Source organism: Ovis aries, chromosome 1 (assembly GCF_016772045.2).
Source record: "Ovis aries strain OAR_USU_Benz2616 breed Rambouillet chromosome 1, ARS-UI_Ramb_v3.0, whole genome shotgun sequence".
Lineage (NCBI taxonomy): Eukaryota > Metazoa > Chordata > Mammalia > Artiodactyla > Bovidae > Ovis > Ovis aries.
The window spans coordinates 237,701,287-237,720,871 of NC_056054.1; the positions used below are offsets into that span (position 1 = coordinate 237,701,287).

The 19,585-nt window shown below is 43.7% G+C and overlaps 1 protein-coding gene across 12 annotated transcripts in view; it reads right to left on the minus strand.

Annotated features, from left to right (window-relative positions):
• Positions 1-19,585, minus strand: part of MED12L (mediator complex subunit 12L) — a 360,384-nt gene that overhangs the window by 298,152 nt on the left and 42,647 nt on the right. For 6 of the 12 annotated variants that reach the window (XM_060394794.1, XM_060394812.1, XM_042235583.2 and 3 more), the window contains exons 5-6: positions 19,147-19,179; positions 15,893-16,052 (exon numbers count right to left, since the gene is read on the minus strand). In XM_060394794.1, the coding sequence (XP_060250777.1) occupies positions 15,893-16,052; positions 19,147-19,179 (193 nt within the window). The remainder of the gene's footprint in view (positions 1-15,892; positions 16,053-19,146; positions 19,180-19,585) is intronic. The other 6 variants (XM_060394814.1, XM_060394799.1, XM_060394800.1 and 3 more) reach the window with 1 other exon arrangement.

Here is a 19,585-nt window from a genome sequence, read left to right on the forward strand (position 1 = left end):
AGAAAGAGATGCGGGACAGAGGGCAAGAGGCGAGGACGGTGAGGGAGCTAAATTCAATGTCTGTTTCCATTATCTTGTTCTAATTAAACTTTAAGATAATCAGAGTCACAAGCAGTTGTTAAGATAAGCAGAGAGAGATCCCATGTACCTTTTACTTCTGTGTGTGTTCACGCTCAGACATGTCCAGCTCTTTGTGACCCCCTGGACTATAAACCCACCAGGCTCCTCTGTCCATGGAATTCTCCAGGCAAGAATACTGGAGTGGGTAGCCATTTCCTACTCCAAGGCATCTTCCCAACCCAGGGACTGAACCCACATCTCTCGACTCACCTGCATTGGCAGGTGGGTTCTATACCACTGTGCCACCTGGGAAGTCCCGACTTTTCCCAAATGTTAATATCCAGCAAAACTAAAGGCCAAGATCATAACCAGGATATCGACATGGACACAATCCACCAATCTTATTCAGGTTTCCCGGTTCTAAGTTCAATTTTGAAAACCTGAATTTGCGATGTCAAAGATATTCATGGGAAAAGATGTCCAGGGCAGGTGGGTAACAACAGGTCAGAAGGGTAAGGGTGAAGACATGGATGAGGGACCTTTATCATATGCAGGTTCAATGCCTTAAACAATGAGATTATGACAACAGAAGAACCCAGCAGGCACAGGTTTAAGCAGGTTTACCCGGCAGAGGTAAAACACGGGTTGTGCCGTCACTCAGCCCTATCCTGAGCCTTCAGCGTAGGTTAACTCACTTGGTGGTGAAGAGCACGGGTTCATGAGTCAGGTGGCCTGACCTGTCCAGGCTCCAATCACTCAGCAGGTTCAGAGCCTTGGGCAGGCCACTCACCCATGCCTCAGTCATGTGTTTACAAAATAGGGCTATTAAGTGGACTTCGCCTGTACGGTTATTTTGAGAATAAAATGAGATAGAAGATGCTTACAACTGTGACACGTTGTTCGAAAGGAAGCAAACTTACATAACTGACAGGACCAGGCAGCCAGGAGCCCAGAGATGAGGAGGAGATAAACTTGGCTGGAAGCAGGAACTCTCTGGCCAAGACAGGAAGACAGGTGAGGACTGGCTGCTGCAGGTTAAGTCTGTACAGGCGTCCGACGGGGTGGAAGCAAGTAGGTGGCTGAGAAACTGAGGGAGTCTGCCCCTCTCTGAAGTTCAAGAGAACTGTGCGGGCAGGGAGGGAGCCTGAAGAGAGGTGAAGGCCCGACGAGCCGCTGTGAGGAGGGAGGGACAATACCCGGCCCCCCATCCGGAGACAAGGGCCCTGGTGGCAATGCAGAAATACCTGCACCACTGTGAGACTGAAAGTTAATGCTGGAGGATTTCAGCGTAAAGAGAGACCAAGTGGCCAACCAAGGAAGCGGGTGGCAAGGTCTCAGGCAGGAAAAGGAGAAAGAAGGGCTAGTGGGGAGGGAGCAAGAGAGACTCGAGTCCCAAGGCGGCAAGGAAGCTGCCTCCCCGCGTCTGCCTTCGAGGGGCCAGGTGACAGCGGAAACCGGCGGACAACACTTGACACTGGTTCAGTTTTCCCCTCTCGCCGCCAGGTCTCCGATTCCTGTTTCCAGGCCAATGCAGACAAGTGCTAACTGCTACTCTTAGGGATTTTTGTTTTTTCCCAGTTGTCCTTGTTCGCTCTCAATCCCGTCAATGCAACAAAACTGAGACTCCTGGCAACTATGGAATCCGATTTTAGCCCCTGGAACAAGAATCTCTTATCCCGCCCATCAACCTCACCACCAGCTTCTCACCTCAGCACAGCCTGGAGGATTCCTCCTGACAGAGGGGTGTATAAGAAACTCCTGCCCCGAGAGGCCCTACCCCTGCTCAGGGGGTGGGGGGGTAGGGTGCCCAAGGTGGTTGAGTTAATGTTACAGTTATCAGTGGAGAAGGAAGTAGCAACCCACTCCAGTGTTCTTGCCTGGAGAATCCCAGGGACAGGGAAGCCTGGTGGGCTGCCGTCTATGGGGTCGCACAGAGTCTCACAAAACTGAAGCTACAGCAGCAGCAGCAGTACAGTTATCAGAGGGTAAGTCCCTCAAATTTTTCCTGACTTCTGAATATACCTGAGTGACGGCCTTGGCCTCACTGAGACAGATATTCCTCTCGCGGAATAAAAGGGAAGTTCCTTCTCCAAATATTAAACTGTGTGTTTAATTAACCCCTCAGGACAAGCTCCCACCACCTTCCCTGTCAAGAGACCAGGCCGAGGATTTCATGGCCCCAGGAGAGGAGAGCTATGGCAAGAAGAGACTTGAGGAGGAGATAGAGGAACATACTTCTGTGCAATCCTGAGTAAAAGGGGGCCCTTCCTGAGGACATGTGAGGAGGAGGAACAGAGGAGCAGGGCTGGCAGAAGGTCCCCTGCAGCCCCACTGGATGCACCAAAGCTGCTGAAGTTAGTCGATCAGACACACAGTCACCCTCACTCTTCAGGAGGCAGCAGAAAACACCCATCATTCGCAGAGCAAAAACAAACTACATTTTCCTCTCTTTTTTCTTTCCTTTTTGCATTTGTGTCTAAATTTAATTCCATGATCAGTTGTGCTCTGAGTAAAAGTTCCTACAGAAAGAGCAGCACTGTGTTGACTACTTACGTCCTGAGCACAGTTGCTGTCAAGTTTGTCATCCTGAACAAGCATCTTTCAGTGGAACATGAGTACAAATATTACAGGCATCATATTGCCAGACAACCATGCCACGCAGCAAAGGCTTTAAAATATAAAATGATTACACAGACTGTGCAGACCCATCCGCTTAATCGTCTGCCCCAGCATCACCTGTTTCTTTGGGTTCTTTTTTTCTGGAGACCTAAAACTGGTGTATGATACATTTATTTCCATCTATGTTACTCTCAGGGCTTCCCAGCTGGCTTAATGGTAGAGAATCCCTCTGCCACACAGGAGACTCAGGTTCAAACCCTGGGTTAGGAAGATCCCCTGGAGAAGGGAATGGCAACCCACTCCAGTATTCTTGCCTGGAGAAGCCCATGGACAGAGGAGCCTGGCAGGCTTCAGTCCATGGTGTCACAAAGGGTCAGATAAGACTTAGCCACTAAACAACAACAATGTTACTGTCACGGAGATGTTCCAACTGACCATTTATGGACCCTTAATGTGTTTTCTATCCTATAAATATAGTCTATTGGGTTGGCTAAAAAGTTCATTCGAGTTATTCTTTAACATTGTACAGAAAAAACTAAATGAACTTTTTGGCCAACCCAATATATAGTCCTCAACTCCAAAATCATGGAGAACTGAAACAGGCCTAAGAGCCATTTTATTGCAGATTTCATTTGGAAGATTGTACACACTTTGTCTGAAAATGACTCTGAAACTCAGAGTATATCTTTTTTAATTAAAAAAAAAAAAAAAGCTTTCTATTCATCAAGGAATTAACATTCCAGTACAAATTACAAAAAGGAAAGATCCAGCTTCTCTAAGTCATTACAAAGTTAGTAGCGTAGAGCCCCTTACAAGAACAAGGCTCTCTGTGCACAGCATGAATCTTCTGAAATGAGCATAAAAACATGCACTAAAGATACACATAAAAACACATTTCAGAAGATACAAAATAAACTAACAGCAGTTCCTTCTGAAGCACATGCTGAGAGGTCTGGGAGACCACAGGAGGACCAGGAAAGTGAGACTTCACTACGTTCTCAGTATTTAACGTGGTCTTCTACCATGAATATCTGTGATCCACTTTCAAAAGAAAGTCGTCAGTCATGCAAGCAGCTGTCTTTCCTCAAAACCCTGCTTATGCTTTAAGCAGCAGATCTGCAAGATGCGCAGCCAGCGAAAACCTCACTGAATACTGAGCTTCTTAAAACGCCTTTCACACCTCTCCCCAGCACCACTCCCCTGCTCAAAGTCACCCCGCTCAAACGAGCAGCTTGGAAGCTGTAAAACAGACAAACCCGAAATGAAAGCCCAGGATCCAACTCTCCGTTCTCCCACTTTTCACGGATTTTTCTCAACCCACTTAATAAATGGAGACACACAGCTACCTCAGAGGGAGTCTGTGAGGACATGCCCAAATGACGATATACAAAACCAGACTGCAAACTACAAAAACTTCTGACAAACAGCTACTTTTGCTGTATAATATGTTCCAAGTGTAGACGCACACGTATGTACTAATAATTCATAAAGAGCAAAGAACTAGATTTTCATTAAGTTGAGATGCTGCTCAGTATTTTATTACAATGATTAATTTGACCAGGAGTCAGTATTAAAAGTGACTAGAAACAGAGCAAGCGTTGAGTGGCAGTGGGTTCTGAACAGGAAACTCAAGGCCAAGTGACTCACTCAAACCAACAAGACCAGAAGTGGCAATGGTAAAGACCAAAGCAAATACAGTACACGCAACAACTATAAACATAACTCATTTGCTCTCAGTTTACCAGAGAGGAAGATAATTAGATAATTTAAGATCAAGAAATACTTTTTTAAAATGCAAAAGCAAAACAAAAATTTCCCAATTTTCACTTAAAGGCTAGATTTCTTTAGGGCCCAGCTCATACTTAATTCTCTCAGAAAACCTCTCCTAATTTTTCCAGTCTCCCACCGCTTCTTATAGGATTACAGGTAATTATGTTCTGACTATGGCTGCGTGTTCTGGGTATGCATCTTGTTTCCACAAAAATCCTTAAAGGAAGCCCCCTTGAAGACAAATAGCACAGCCTCCTTTTGGTTAAAATTCCTCACAGCATCTATTCCAATGCAGAGAATCTTAATATACCTTAGAAAATAGATCGCTCTTTACTGAAATGAAATATAACAAGCTCTCTGAAAACATTTTCCTGAGAAATTCAGAAGCAATCATGAGCAGACATTACCTCTGACTTCATCAAAAATTTAACTGATCATAAATACACACACAGCCAACAATAACCACCACTACCACATACCAGCATTCCAACATGCAACAGGCTGTAACATTTTTACTTTAGAAAAAGCTAAAATATGTTTCCATAGGGTAGCAATGTGGAATGCAGAGTTACACTGGAACATATTAAACTTGAGAACTTTTAAAGGTTATAAACTTTTAAAGATATAAATCAGGAAAGTACAATGGCGTTTGACAGAGGTTAGGGGAGGAGAGTGGAGAAGGAAATGGCAGCCCACTCCAGTGTTCTTGCCTGGAGAATCCCAGGGACGGGGGAGCCTGGTGGGCTGCCATCTATGGGGTCACACAAAGTCGGACACGACTGAAGCAACTTAGCAGCAGCAGCAGCAGGGGAGGGGAGAGAGGGGAAGGAGGAGTTTATTTAATGAGTATAGAGCTTCAATTTTGCAAGATAAAAAGTTCTGGAGACCAGCTGCCCAACAACGTGCAGACAGTTAAAGACGACTGTACTGTACACAGAAAACGGTTAAGATGATAAATTTGATGTGTTTTCACCACAACTTTTAAGTCTCTGTAAACTTTACATAGCCAATTAACTAAACAGCTACATACCTAGAAAAATACAAAATTCTTCCAATTTTTGTTTCAGTCTCAAGCAGAAAGTAGCTAACAGAATGAAAAGTAAGCTCTTGAAATATCATTTAAGAAGAACTAAAACTATAATTCATTACCTGAGCTTTCTTCAAATCTTTCGCACAAAACACTTTTTTTTTTTATAGCAAGATATCTTCCAGAAAAGGCATTAACAATGCAAAAACAGAGTAATAATTTGAGACTGAGATTAGGCTTGGCTGACTTCATTTATTAACATATCAAAGTTACGCCTGCACATGTCTTAAAGTCCAATAGCTGTATATGACGTTGTGAAAAACAGCAGCTTACAGTCCATAAACTCCATTTCCCATTCTCCAAAAGCAGCTATTTTCAACTCTTTTATTCATTGTGCTTCTTTTATTTACCATTTTATCTCTAAATAACACACTTGCTGTTGTACTTCCTGATTTTAAGCATTATCTATTAGCTTCCTCCTATAGAAGATGGTGGAACAGTAAGCTCTCTTTCACCTCCCACCAAGATGTTATATACTCACATATTTCCTTTCTCCCATCAAATAGATTTCAATTCTGAAGCTAGTATATGTTTGCAGCAGGGAAACCAAATAAGTAACCAGGTCCTTGTTACTAAAAATCATTTCATTGTCCATGTAACAGATATGACATCAATGAGAAGTCAGTAATAATCCTTAATGTTAAAGGGAAACATTAGATAAATTTGGAAATAGAAATAAAAGCTCCCATATGCATGCACACACACAGAGAGATAGGTAAGTATCCATCCATCCACTGACACGGCTTAGATGCAATCGCACACCTCACAGCATTCAGATCTGGCTTTCTAAACACCATTCCCCACTAGAAAGAAGTAGGGTTCCATACAGAAATGGCTGATTGCAGACCTGAGGCAGAAGAAAGTACAAGATGAGCCTGGGAGACTTTCTGTGCCCAAAAAGGAGGTGATCAAAGTCAAATGGTGTCATGTCAAAGGATACAAAAGAACCCAAAGCATCTTCCACTGGTCACCTCTGGACTAAACGCTAAAATGAACAAGTATAACTGGTTGTAAAATGCTGAATGAATAAATATCAGTAACCCCATAAAAATGACCAAATATAATTTTTTTAATCAGAAAAAAAATTAGAGAATTCATGTACTGAAAAGCTAAACAACCAGTCCATTCTAAAGGAGATCAGCCCTGGGTGTTCTTTAGAAGGAATGATGCTAAAGCTGAAACTCCAGTACTTTGGCGACCTCATGCGAAGAGCTGACTCATTGGAAAACACTCTGATGCTGGGAGGGATTGGGGGCAGGAGGAGAAGGGGACGACAGAGGATGAGATGGCTGGATGGCATCACTGACTCGATGGACGTGAGTCTGAGTGAACTCCGGGAGTTGGTGATGGACAGGGAGGCCTGGCGTGCTGCAATTCATGGGGTCGCAAAGAGTCGGACACGACTGAGCGACTGAACTGAACTGAAACATCCAAGTGCAACAATTCTTACTCTGAGAAGTGATAATCACAGGAAAAGAATTTAGCATTTACTCTGCCTTTTCAAAAAAGAATTATGATTTATCACAGGTGATGATGAGGGGTAGCCCACTCTTACACAAGAATGTCAATATCTAGCCATTCAAAATGAAATGATGGTTTTGAACTTGATTCATCAATGGATGCTAAACTTTCCGGTGAAAAATTACTGAGGAATGGGAAAGGTTGCAGTGACAAAGCTGTACCTATAGGTCCTGTTCCTTCTATCGGAGAGTGGCTTTCAACAGACAGCCAGTGTTACGTCACCAATTAAAACCTATCTGTCATGCCTAGGTAAAGTATGAATTTAAATTATGCTTATACAGGCGCATCTGTCCAGGCTTTTGGGTTATTTTCATAGTAAACAAGGCGGATGCCTCCTTAATGACAAATAAAAGACAAGCCACACACGAAAATGTGGAGGCAATCTTGACTTGAAACTCCAAGCTTGTCCCTGGAATCAGAAAAAGTATGCACCATCTTCAAGGACCTGAACTGAAAGTAAGCTGGCTGGCTTAGATAAGAAACCAGACTGTCAATTATGTGTTTAGCAGGGCTTATTTTTGCAGTCCAAATGGCTCAGTGAATATGTCACAAATTAATTACCCACTGAGCAAGAAGGGGAGCTGTTTCTTCTCTGTTTTGAGGGGATGATAAGGATAGTGGTTCCAAGAGTACAGTCAACCAAGAGAAGTTTCTCATCCAGCCCAAACGCCCAACCCAACAAAACCTCAGGGGCAGACAGGAAATGACTGAGAGTAAACAGAGGAGTTCCATGGGCAGTTTAACCACAAAAAAAGTTAATCTTCTTCTAATCTGTTTCCCCCAAAAAAGGGCTTCATGTCCATGATACATGTTGTCACTTTTCACCATACTGAACACCCAACATTTCTTAGCCAGAATTAGAGCTGCCCATCTTGCAAGCAATTTCATCTATCTGTCACTTCTTGAACACCCTGGGCGAAACATTCTGCTCCGCTCTGCCTGCTCCCGGTGGCATTCATGGGGACAACGGGGTCCTGGCTCCTCTGATGCTGACCACAGCCACTGAGTCCTACAGCCTGGGGTCTGCCTACCTTTCTCCTTAGCAACACTTCTTGGCCCCTGGGGCCCAGACCTACAGCATCCACACAATTCCTCCTGCTCCCAGGCCCCATTAGGCCACAGCGGGGAGGAAAGAGCAAACATTTTCCAGTAGGTCCACTCCGTCTGTGCCAGCACATTACTTAACTTCTGAGGCTCGGCTCCCTCATACACAAAACGAAATAATAAAATCTACATTGCAAGCATGTTACGATGATTACAAATCATGTCTGTAACGTTCCCAGGACAATATATAAAATAATTAATAGAGACTGGCTAGTAATAACTGTGGTCCTAGTGCAAACTAGTTACAGTCTATATTCACCGGCCACTCGCTATGTGGTGGACACTGTTCTAAACGCTGTAGAAGTACTGACTCATTTCATTCAGAAGATGCTATCAGTTATGCCCATTTACAGACAAGAGGCAAAGAGAGAGGGTTATAACAGTAACAGTAATGAAAAGTCCTTCCACGGTTCCCCATCACTCAACTCCAGCAAACACGCCAGCCTTTTATCACAGCCCCATGGGAAACCGACAGGCCAGGTGAACATAAACCCTGGGAGTTCCATGTCAAACCTCTTCCTCTCCTTATCTCATTCTTCAGCCAGAAACACCCTTCTCTGCACAATAGCCCCCAACCTACCTCCCCACTACCTCCCATCTCCGAAAATCCTGCTTCTTCCAAAACTGCACTCAAATGTCACTTCCCCTGTGACCTCCCTGGGCTTCCCAAGCCCTTCGGGACTCCCTCTGCCTTTTATTCGCATCGCTGTTTCCTTTCCTTCCTCCACGGTCTGGACTGTTTGGCTATGTGTCCCCTCCCTCTGCTGTGAACACTGAGGGGGCCGGGACCACACTCTCCCCTCCGTCCCCAGTGGCCAGGCACAGTGCCCAGCAAAAGCCTCAGAGCAGAGTTAGGACACGTGTATTGAGGGGCTCCGTGCACCCGACACATCGGGGTACTCATCTGTGAGCTGGGGGTAAAGCACCTCTCTCACAGGGCTCCGGAATAATAAATGAGAGCTGGGACAGAGGAAAAAAGCGCCTGAGCAATGTTCGCTAAGAAATGGGGAAGACTGCATCACAGCCACCCTAGCTACCCCACAGAGGACCGACTGTTCTCACACGACAGGAAATACCATCTTGGGGCCTGACAGCAAGAGGGGGAGCAATCCCAAGGCTGGAACGCTCATTTTCCCAGCACACGTCGGGAACACCAAAGTCCCGCTTAACACAGGATTGAGAGTGGTTCCATAATCGCTCCAGAGATGCTGTTACAGAAACAGACTGAGAGAGCAAACTTTTGGGTACCAGGGGGAAGGATGGGAGAAGAAACAGTTAGGGAATCTGGGAAGGACATGCACATGCTGGTGTATTTAAAATGGATAACCAATAAGGACCTACTGTATGTACAGCACAGGGAACTCTGCTCAGTGTTCTGAGACAGCCTGGATGGGAGGGGCGGCTTAGGGGAGGATGGATACATGTATATGTGTGGCTGCGTCCCTCTGCTGTTCACCTAAAACTACCACAACACTGTTAATTGGCTATACCCCAATACAAAATAAAAAGTTCAAAGTAGGGGGGAAAAAGAGATGCTGCTAACAGTTAACAGCAATAATGATAGTAAATACGAGATTTGTATGATGAATTCATAACTCATTAACTCAGGAACAATAAGACTCCTCCTTATAGCAGGGGAAATTCCTACACATAAACAGACAAGGTTCTGTGTTATTTACTGTAAAGTCACATTTCCCAATCTGTTCAAAGATTTTAATTACATAACTGTGTAAAGTTTCACTTTTTTATTTTTATGTATTAGCTATCCCATTTTAAATGCTTTTCTCTGACGAACTCAAAATATTTAAAAACAAAACTCCATTCAATTCTAAAACATATCTAAAATCAAGTATGTGTCACACCTGGTGTTTTCCCTCAAGTCTGTTAACACTAGTATCTATTGGACAGCTTTTTCTAAACATCGTGTCTACCTGCAATCTCTTATTTTTTCAGGTCTTGTAAAGAAGGAGAACTAGTTTCTTCTCCCAAGCTTACCTAAATCACTTCTATTTTAAAATCTCGGTCCCATGTGGTGCTAGTCAAGCCCTGGACTGGGAAGATCCCCTGGAGGAGGGTATAGCAACCCTCTCCAGTATTCTTGCCTGGAAAATCCCATGGACAGAAATGCCTGCTGGGCTACAGTCCATGGGGTCCCAAAGAGTTGGGCATGAAGCGACTTAGCACGCATGTACACTCTGATGTTCGGATTTGTCCTAAATGCAGTTTAACCACAAAGCATTTTAATCCTCTTCTAATCTGTTTCCCCCAAAAAAGGGCCTCATGTCCAAGATACAACCTTTGACCCCCTTGAAATTACACATGAAACCTCACCCAGAAAACCAAGGCCCCTCTCATTTCCTGTCGCTTTCGGGTACACACTACACGGGATACCTCTTTGCCCTCTGCAGTCTCCCCAGGGTAGAAACTCACTTCATCTACATCTGAGATCTGTAACTCTGCATAATGACAGTGAAGATTTCTGCATTGCTACATTTAAAGAATTTACACAACAGGTCTGCTCCCTTGTTGCTGTTAGCCCACTTAACTTTAGGAAAAACTCTCTTCAATAAAATCAAACAGCAGTGCTTTATAGCTCTGTTCCAGCGCTGAATGTAGGAACTGAAAATAAAACATATGTTTCTATTACAAAGGAATAAAGGCCATTTCTACTGAAAACACTTTACAAATCCGACGAACGATCATCAAGATAACAAACTATAAAACCAATGCCAGAAAAGGGTGACACTTGACAGTCAATCTTGCCCCAAATGTGCTGAACGGTTCTTTTCACCATCACAGCCAGAACACAGACACTATTACTGCAAGTTAATCTTCTGAAGTGTATGCAATTTAATCCAACTCAACACATATATATATGTGTGTATACTTGCTTGGCTGTACAGCTTGCTTGGAGTGTGAAAGTTGCTACATTATGGCTATGTCTACACAGCCAAATGCTTCCAAATACACTGTGTCATTTGCTTATAGAAGCTGAAGAAGGTGCTGAAGAAAAAGTAGAAAGTGAGAGGTACCAGGTGCAACAGAGGGGTGGCAAATCAAGGTCAGATATTTGAAACAGTGTGCTCTTTTCATATAGTGTAGTATAAATAGTACACTACTTAAAAAACAGGTAAGAATAAAGAAAGAGCAATCGGATGTTTACCTAAATTACTTCTTGATTACAAAAGTAAAATAGCAAGTTTTCAGGGGAGAAATCTGGGAGACACCATCTCAAGGTTATCACCACCGGTCCTGGGACAATGCGCTGGGAAGAACTGAGACTCTCACAGCACTGCCTCTGAGATGTTCCCACCCAACGTGCATACCATGAATCTGATCACGAGTAGCTGGACAAATACAAATCAGGGGACTTCCGACAAAATAATTGGCCTATCCCCTTCAAACATGTTAAAGTCACAAAAAAGAAAGGCCGAAGACCATGACGATTAAAGGCTATGTGGACTGGATCATGGTGGAAGGGACCCACAGCTGAAGAGACTAAGGACTTTACTTTCAGTCACCCAGCCACATAGCAGCAGAGCCAGGACAGCTACAGCCAAAAGCTCTTTCTGAGATGCTAGACGTAGGGGTTTGGGGTGAACTCCTAAAATTCATCCATTTTCAAAATACTTTTAGCCTTAAATGCTTATTTTTAAGATCAAAACTTTTATACTCTACCATGAGAAAAGGACAGTGGGCAACTTTCACAGATTTAACATTCACACTTTTTAGTACACATAAATATTTAAAAAATGCAATGCTTCGTAAACTGAATTTAAAAACGGAATCGTGTATTATGTGGTTTATGGAAAATGAGAAAACAGCTAGTGGGTGAAAGGTGAACCTAGGCAACTATCTGTTGTGGCTGTGCAAACAAAAGAAATTTTAGCTGGGGCGGGGGAGAGGGGTGCAGTTTAGAAAATAACCCCCACCCCAAACCAACTGGTTACGTTGGTAAGGATATTAATAGTAAAAGTAACGAATCCGGGGCTTCTTTAGTGGTTCAGTGGCTAAGACTCCAAACTCCAAAGCAAGGGGCCAGGCTTCAATCTCTGGTCAGGGAACTAAGATCCCACATGCCACAGCTAAGAGTTCATGTGCCACAACTAAAGCACCCAATGAAGACCTGGTGCAACCAAATAAATAAATAAATTCTAAAAAAGGTAACGAATCCAACAAGAAGTCCTTGACGTTCTGAGCTAGACACTGGAGCCAGGCATCCCTCCATTTGGTAGAAGAAACATCCAGGTGATACATTTATATCTGGGGCCCCTAAAAACATTCTTCACAAAAGATGACAGCCTATCAGCTTTTAATTTATCCTAAAATTGTTTTATATTTCATCTGAATCATTCCTGCAAAAACCTTTTTGTTTTTTGGTTTGTGGGGGGTTTTGTTTTTGGTTTTTTTTTGCCTTTCTTTGCCTTTCTGTGATTGTGACAGTTAAAATCAGGAAAACATGAACAGGAACAAGTTATCAAAAAATATGAAGAGCATCTAAGGAATGGCAGAGGAGTCTCTCCGTTACAGCCAGTGATGCTGAAAATGTCAAGATTTACAAATTGGGGCAAACTAGAAAAAAAAATGCATGTATGCACTACCCACCCGCCCCTCCCCCGCCACACACACACACACACACACACACACACACACACACACACACACGCACGCACGCACGCGCGCGCGTGCCTCAAGCCTTATTATTCTTAAGCACGGCTGAGCATCTTGTGTGTGCCAGGTACTGCCCTAAGATACCAAGCACAGAACATATCTGACAAAATATCTCAGGAAGGAACAGTACAGTTCAGAGTCAGAAGTAGGTGATCGATTAATTAGAATATAACCAGAGCTATGAAGAAAAATGAAGCAGGACAAACAGACAAAGTGACAGGAAGATGACATTCTGACTGCGGTGGTCTGAAAAGACTTCTCAGAAGTGTCCTCTGAGCTAAGCCGGGAGTAGAGGATGGAGCAGGCCCGGGGGACAACGGAAGGTGGGAGGGAGAGCGGCACCCACAGGTCAATGCCTAAGGCCACGACTCGCACACAGGCTGCTGCTGCTGACAAGACAGGCGGCCGTGAGGGGACGCTGAGACAGGTGTGGGCCGTGATTTATGTCCTAGCAGGACCACTCTGGCTACAAGTAGAAAGCTGTCATTAGAGGAGCAAGAACAAAAACAGGATCAGCTACAGGCCCTGCAAGAAACAGGGCAGGCATGGGTGGTGGGGGAGGGGCAGCAGGCTGTGCTTTGGGCCAGGGTAGAAGCAGTGGAAAGAGGAATACATAGTTGGGCTCTGGCTATATTTTAAAAGTAAACAGGATTGCGGAGGGAGTGAATGCTGAGTTCTGAAAGGTAAAAGCCCAGAAGGACTATGCCTTTTACCCCATCCATGCGGTGACTATGTGTAACATTACTAGGGAGAAGTCGGCAGAAGGAGTAAGTTTAGGCGTGGTAGGAAATTAAGACTTTCACTTGATACACATCAGGTTTTAGATGCTAGTCATCAAAATAGAAGTGACTAGTAAGCAACTAGATATCTAAGCTGTGGGGAGAAGTATCAGCAAATGCAATAGATACATGCAGAGAGAGAAAGGGTAGAGAAGTAGAGAGAGAGAGATAAGAACTGCACATACGCGTGTGTGTCTGAATGAAGAAAAGCTCAAGAAAACATGGAAAATGAGAAAAGAAACACACACTGTCCTATATCTACTTCAGCACCATTTGAAAATGCTGTAATGAGAAGGTACTATTTTAGTAATTAGAGAAAGGGGAGGCATTTCTTCAGTTTCCCCCAGTAAAATAATAAGCTAATGAAAAAAAAGGGGGGGGGGGGGCTTCTCTCGTAGCTCAGTCAGTAAAGAAATCTACTTGCAATGCAGGAACCCACCGGCAGTGCAGGAGACCCAGGCTCAATTCCTGAGTCCGGAAGATACTGCGGAGAAGGAATGGGCAATGCACTCCAGCATTCTTGCCTAGAAAATCCCATGAACAAAGGAGCCTGGCAGGCTACGACTTAGTGGCTAACCCACCAGTGAAAAAAATTAGACACAGAATGAATAAAATACCGTGAAAACAACACTCAGAGACAACCGTTGGTAACTGGGTGAATTATTTCCTCCCATTGTTTTATTGACATTTACCTACTGACACACAGACAAGACCGTCTGGTTTTGCTTTCTAGATATAGTTCATTTTTGCTGGTTATTTTGACACACATGAGGTAATGCTGAACTCCATGAAATTAGGCCATTTTCTTTGCTTCGTTTTGAATCTAGGTTTCCGCGCTTTTAGCGTGTCTCTACGCTGCAGTTTACCAGGGCTCCCTCAACCTCTCCAAACACATCACACGCAAACTTTCATCTGGGGCGCTGCCTGGCATCAGAAGACATCTGGCCTTTCCATTCCTGCTCCTCCTCAGAGCTTTGCAGTTGGGGTAGGGGTGGGGTGTCTGTCTTATAAAACCATAAGCACACTTCTGTTTCATTAAGAATTCTTTGTAAACCTAATCTCTCAATGGAATCTTTATGTACCATCCTCTGTGCACATTTCTAATGTAGCACCAAATCTTTTATAAAGCATGTTTTAGCACTGCCTCAAGGAGTCACTGTCTAGTCACCCAAAGAGTGGAAACTGACTGAAAACCGCTTCCCTTCAGTTCATTCAGCAAATGCCCACCAGAGCGTGTGTGTGTGCTTATGTGCACGCGGATGTGAGGGGATGATAGACACAAAATCTTAAAAGACAGTTTCAGACAGAGAAACACGCTGTGAAGAAAACAACAACACGTGAGAACCTAACTGCAGGAAGGTGAGAGAGAGAGGATGCTATTCATCTGGGTGTCCCAGGAAAAACCTCCTCAGGAAATGACACTCGAGCAGCAGCCTCAGTGGAGTGAACAAGGCTGCGGACACCCCGGGGAAGAACAGCCCAAGTATGTGCCAAGCTGCTCCAGTCCTGTCGGACTCTTTGCAACCCCATGAACTGTAGCCCACCAGACTCTCCTTTCCCTGAGATTCTCCAGGCAAGAATACTGGAGTGGGTTGCCATGCCCTCCTCCAGGGGACCTTCCCGACCCAGGGATCAAACCCGTGTCTCCGTCGGCTCCTGCACTGCAGGCAGACTCTTTACCGCTGGGCCACCAGGGAAGCCCACGATCCAAGTACAAGGAAGAAGACAGACAGAGGCCCTGAGAAAGGAAGGAGCCTGCATGTTGGAGGGATAGATGGAAGGCTGTGTGGCTGAAACGTCACAGGAAGAGGGGGCCAGACCATGGATGGCCCTGCAGGAGAAAATCTGGATCCTTATTCTCACTGTGATGAAAAACTACCATAAAGTTATAATCAGGAACATGCAATGGCATGATTTAGGCTGAGCAAACAGTGTGGCGGCTGTGCAGAGACTCGAATGTAAGGAGCAAAAATAAAGGCAGGGAGACCAGTTAGGAGACTGTGACCATTCTCCAGCCAAGACATGGGGTGGCTGGAAGCACAAGTCAGTCAGTGTGCTGGTGAACTGTTCAGGACATATTTTGCAGCTAAGAGCAACAGGACATGCTGAAAGAATTGGGAATCTGTGCCTGAGGAAACAGAACCAGCCCGTATCCACACCACTAGTGACTTAGCTTCCCTAACAGACCGTCTCAGTACTCAGCTCGCTGGGCTGGGTACAGGAGGTGCAGGCAACAACGACTTACAAGATAATTTAAAATGCATCACACTGTCTCACTTACCCAGATTGGGATCAGTGGCCGGACGTTTCTTAATTTTCGCTTCAGAAATAGCAGAATAATAGGCACACGTCATCTTGATCAGCCATGTTGCTCGAACCATTGGCACTGAATACTTCGCTAAATATGCAAAAACATCTTCTTTTTTACTAAGGATGGGAACCTAGAAAGAAATAACATATTTATAATCATCCCATATTATGTTCATCGCTAGGCCAGCCTAAAGAAAGGGGAAGTGAAAGAAAAAGACTCTTAAGTCCATGCTGACTCTGAGAAAGTTATTCTTGATGGATTTTCAAATGGCACATGTGGTTTTTAAAAAAATAATAAAACATTGTAAGCAAATTTTAATAAAAAAGAGTTGACACTATGTTTAGCACACTGGTGGGACAGTTCTGTTGTGCTTTCTTATTTATAAAAACAAATTATTTTCAAGCTCTCAGATGCTGAAAGCTACGCCTCACATCAACAATAGAGGGAAATAATTTCATGACAGTCCTCCAAGGAGTTTAATCTCAAATTTGGAAAGGACAGATCATGAGAAAAGCTATCCCCACTCTATACCTTATTGAAGGGCATTTTTGTATAAAGCTTTCCAAATGTAACATTTCATAAGAATGAAAATTTCCAGAAAGCTTCTAAAAGAGCCTTTAGCCCAAAATTTTAAATAGAGGCTAAAATGATGGCTCAGTGAATCTGCCTAATAAACACGGCGCTAGAAATAGCTGGGTAATTAATTCACTGGTTGAAAGTGGGCACTTGAGGCAGTTAATTATTTCTTCCAGACCACAAAGGTACTATTTAGCAAATTAGTATCCCAATGTACTGCTGAATGGCTTGCAAGAGTTAACCCGGTCTTGTAGAATTCCTCATAAATACCCTAGGAAGAGCCCATTCATCTATACATATCTATCCAATTTATGAATACAGGGTAACACAGTGGGCAAAGGGCACATTGGCTACAACACAGCAGTTTGGGAAAAGTGAGATGGAGAAGCAGGTGTTGTCCCACCCCCAGCCCCCAGTAGCAATGAGTACCTCTGTGTTTCATTCCTGGCCCTAGTCTGTGTGATTAAACCCATCACTCTCAGGCTCTTCATGTATGAATGAGATAAACTGACCCTGTCCACTTCACAGCAGGGTGAGGATAGAGCAAAAAAATTACATTTATTAAAATTATGACAACTTTCATTGTTGCCAGTTCCAAAGATTTCTCCATGCCCCCCAAAGTATTCTCAAGCCACGGACTCTTACCCTCTCCTAAGAAAATTCTGGAAACCACAATTATGAACATCACTAGCCCTGGTTTCTATGCCCCAAAGTCTTGCTCAATTTTTGTCTTGAAAAATCAAAGCTTCAAACCAGCTTATTTATTCATATAGCATGGCATTTTTCTTAGTTAGCCAGTGGCTTAGACAGTGGATTTTTTTGCATTATACATATGTTACAAACTTGACAACTCACAATCTTGGTACAGTGTAATCATAGAATTAAAAAGTGGTTTTTGTATATAGCCCTTCAAAACAAGGTATTTTTTGCACCTGGTTCTTCTCAAAGAAACGTCAAGCTGCTCCAGTGATGAAGGAAAGCTGCCTGGTTGGACACTGAGATGCAGTGTGTCCATACACTGTATTTTATGGTCAATGTAACAGGCTTCTGACCGTGTACTATTCCTGCCGTGGTTGCTGACTTTAGAACACAACTCCCATGAGAGAGGCAACCACATCGCACACCACATAACTAAAAAGGAGGTGTGAAACGTTCTCTGTGTGGATCACGGTGAGACATTTCGACAAGAAAATTTCCTGAACATTTAGCTTACAAGACACATCTTTCAGGGAGCACAAGGCTTGGGTTTACTATCATTTAGGCGGGGGAGAGGAAAAGCAGAAGACCAGACGGCTGTATTTTTCACTGGGACAGACAGTACAGTATCAGGGAGTTAAATTCTAGCTGTCAAGGTCAGGTTCCCCGCTAGCTAAGATGTACCAAAAGACTATATATCATTTATAAAATCAAGGCCTAAAAATAAGGCAAACGCAAAAAGTAAAGTTAGCACCTCCATAGAAGTATTACTAATAGTATCTTTACAGAAGCCTAAAGGATTTCTTCTGAGCAGCAACTGACAAGGAGTTGGGGGGGGGAGGGGTACATTTTGATCATGCGAAACGTTTCGATGAAATAGCAGGCAAAGCTGAGTCTTCCGTGAACAGCACAAGGCAAACCTGTAGCTCACTGCCCTTGCTGGCAGAACCCTAAGAAAAACGGTTGGCTCAAATCAAGGGCTTTGGAATTCAGAAGAACATATGTGAAGAAAGTTATTTAATTAAGGAAGAAAACACATTTTGATGGTTTTGTCAAATTTACAGTTTGGGCCAACTCAGGAAGGAAAATATGTTTACACTGACTGAAGTATGACTTCCTACAGAGATGGATTCCATTTTCAGCCAAGAAACCATCTGACTTCAACTTGTAGCTGAACCCAGGCAGTCACCGGGCAGCTGTTTGGTTTCTAAATCAAGCTGGAATTGCATCTAAGTACCAAAAGAAAAGTAAGACACCTAGCAAGTGGTGGTCTTCCACTGGCCAAAGGGCCACCCTTATATCACCTTTCCCTTCACAAGCTCCTTAACATCCACATCCCCTGTTTGCTGGGCAGTGATAGAGGCAAAGGAAATATCTGAGACCACAGCAATCAAAGTCACTGCAAGTGAAACACATCATTCCTAGTGAGCTGTGCCAAAGGCTAGAAGGACATCCCCAGAAGCAAGAAGTCTCCTTTTCCAAATAGCTATGACCATGATCGAATTAAGAGGCTTTTTGTAAGTCATTGATGACCTCTCTGAGGCTAAACACCTGGGTGCTATGGAGCTTTACAGTAGCAGAAAACCAGGTCCGGAAACTTGATCCCGTCCCATACAGGAAAACTATTTTGAACTCTTAGATGAGAGCTGGAAGATGACTCAGGATCTTAACAGGAAAATGAAGGTCTTCTGTACCAAGCCACCTCACAGATAAATATCAGAAATTAAACAAGATGTATTTAAACTTCCTAATATGAAGGAACATGTGGAGAATGACATTTTCTACCCAATTCTACAGAACCATCACCATCTCAGGAGGATGAAATGCTGAGGAAGGGATGGGAAGGAATCACTCTTGAAATGCCCAAGAAATGAATAAATCAAAGTATATTCAACGGTTTTACAAAGAAAATATATGTTAACTTTGCAAAGAGAATTAATGTCAGGGCTTACCTGAGGGACACCTGACTTGGCCAGAGGCAGCTCCTAATAAAGAGAGAAGAACAGTGGCTAATACACTGCACCACGATTTATTGCCCTCCATAAAGATGAGAGGCCATTATACCCCTAAAGCAAGGGCATCAATTCCTCACCAGTATTTGCCTGCAGGAAATATCCCAAAAAAATGCATTCCAGAAGCTTACAAAAAAGGCAAACCTAAAAAGAAAGACATCAGGCTGGCTATGTAGGAGTGGAAGGTACTAACCCACATGGAGGGTATGAACTATTGGTAGAAAAACATTAAGTATTGAAGGATGGCCTTTGACTTCTGTGGCCTTCAGATACAATTCACACGCCCCTGTGGGCCCACGTGATAAATGCTGAACAGTGAAAAAGAGATGCTATGTGGTTCAGCCTGTGTTGAGACAGAGGCACTCCCTGAGTAGCGAGA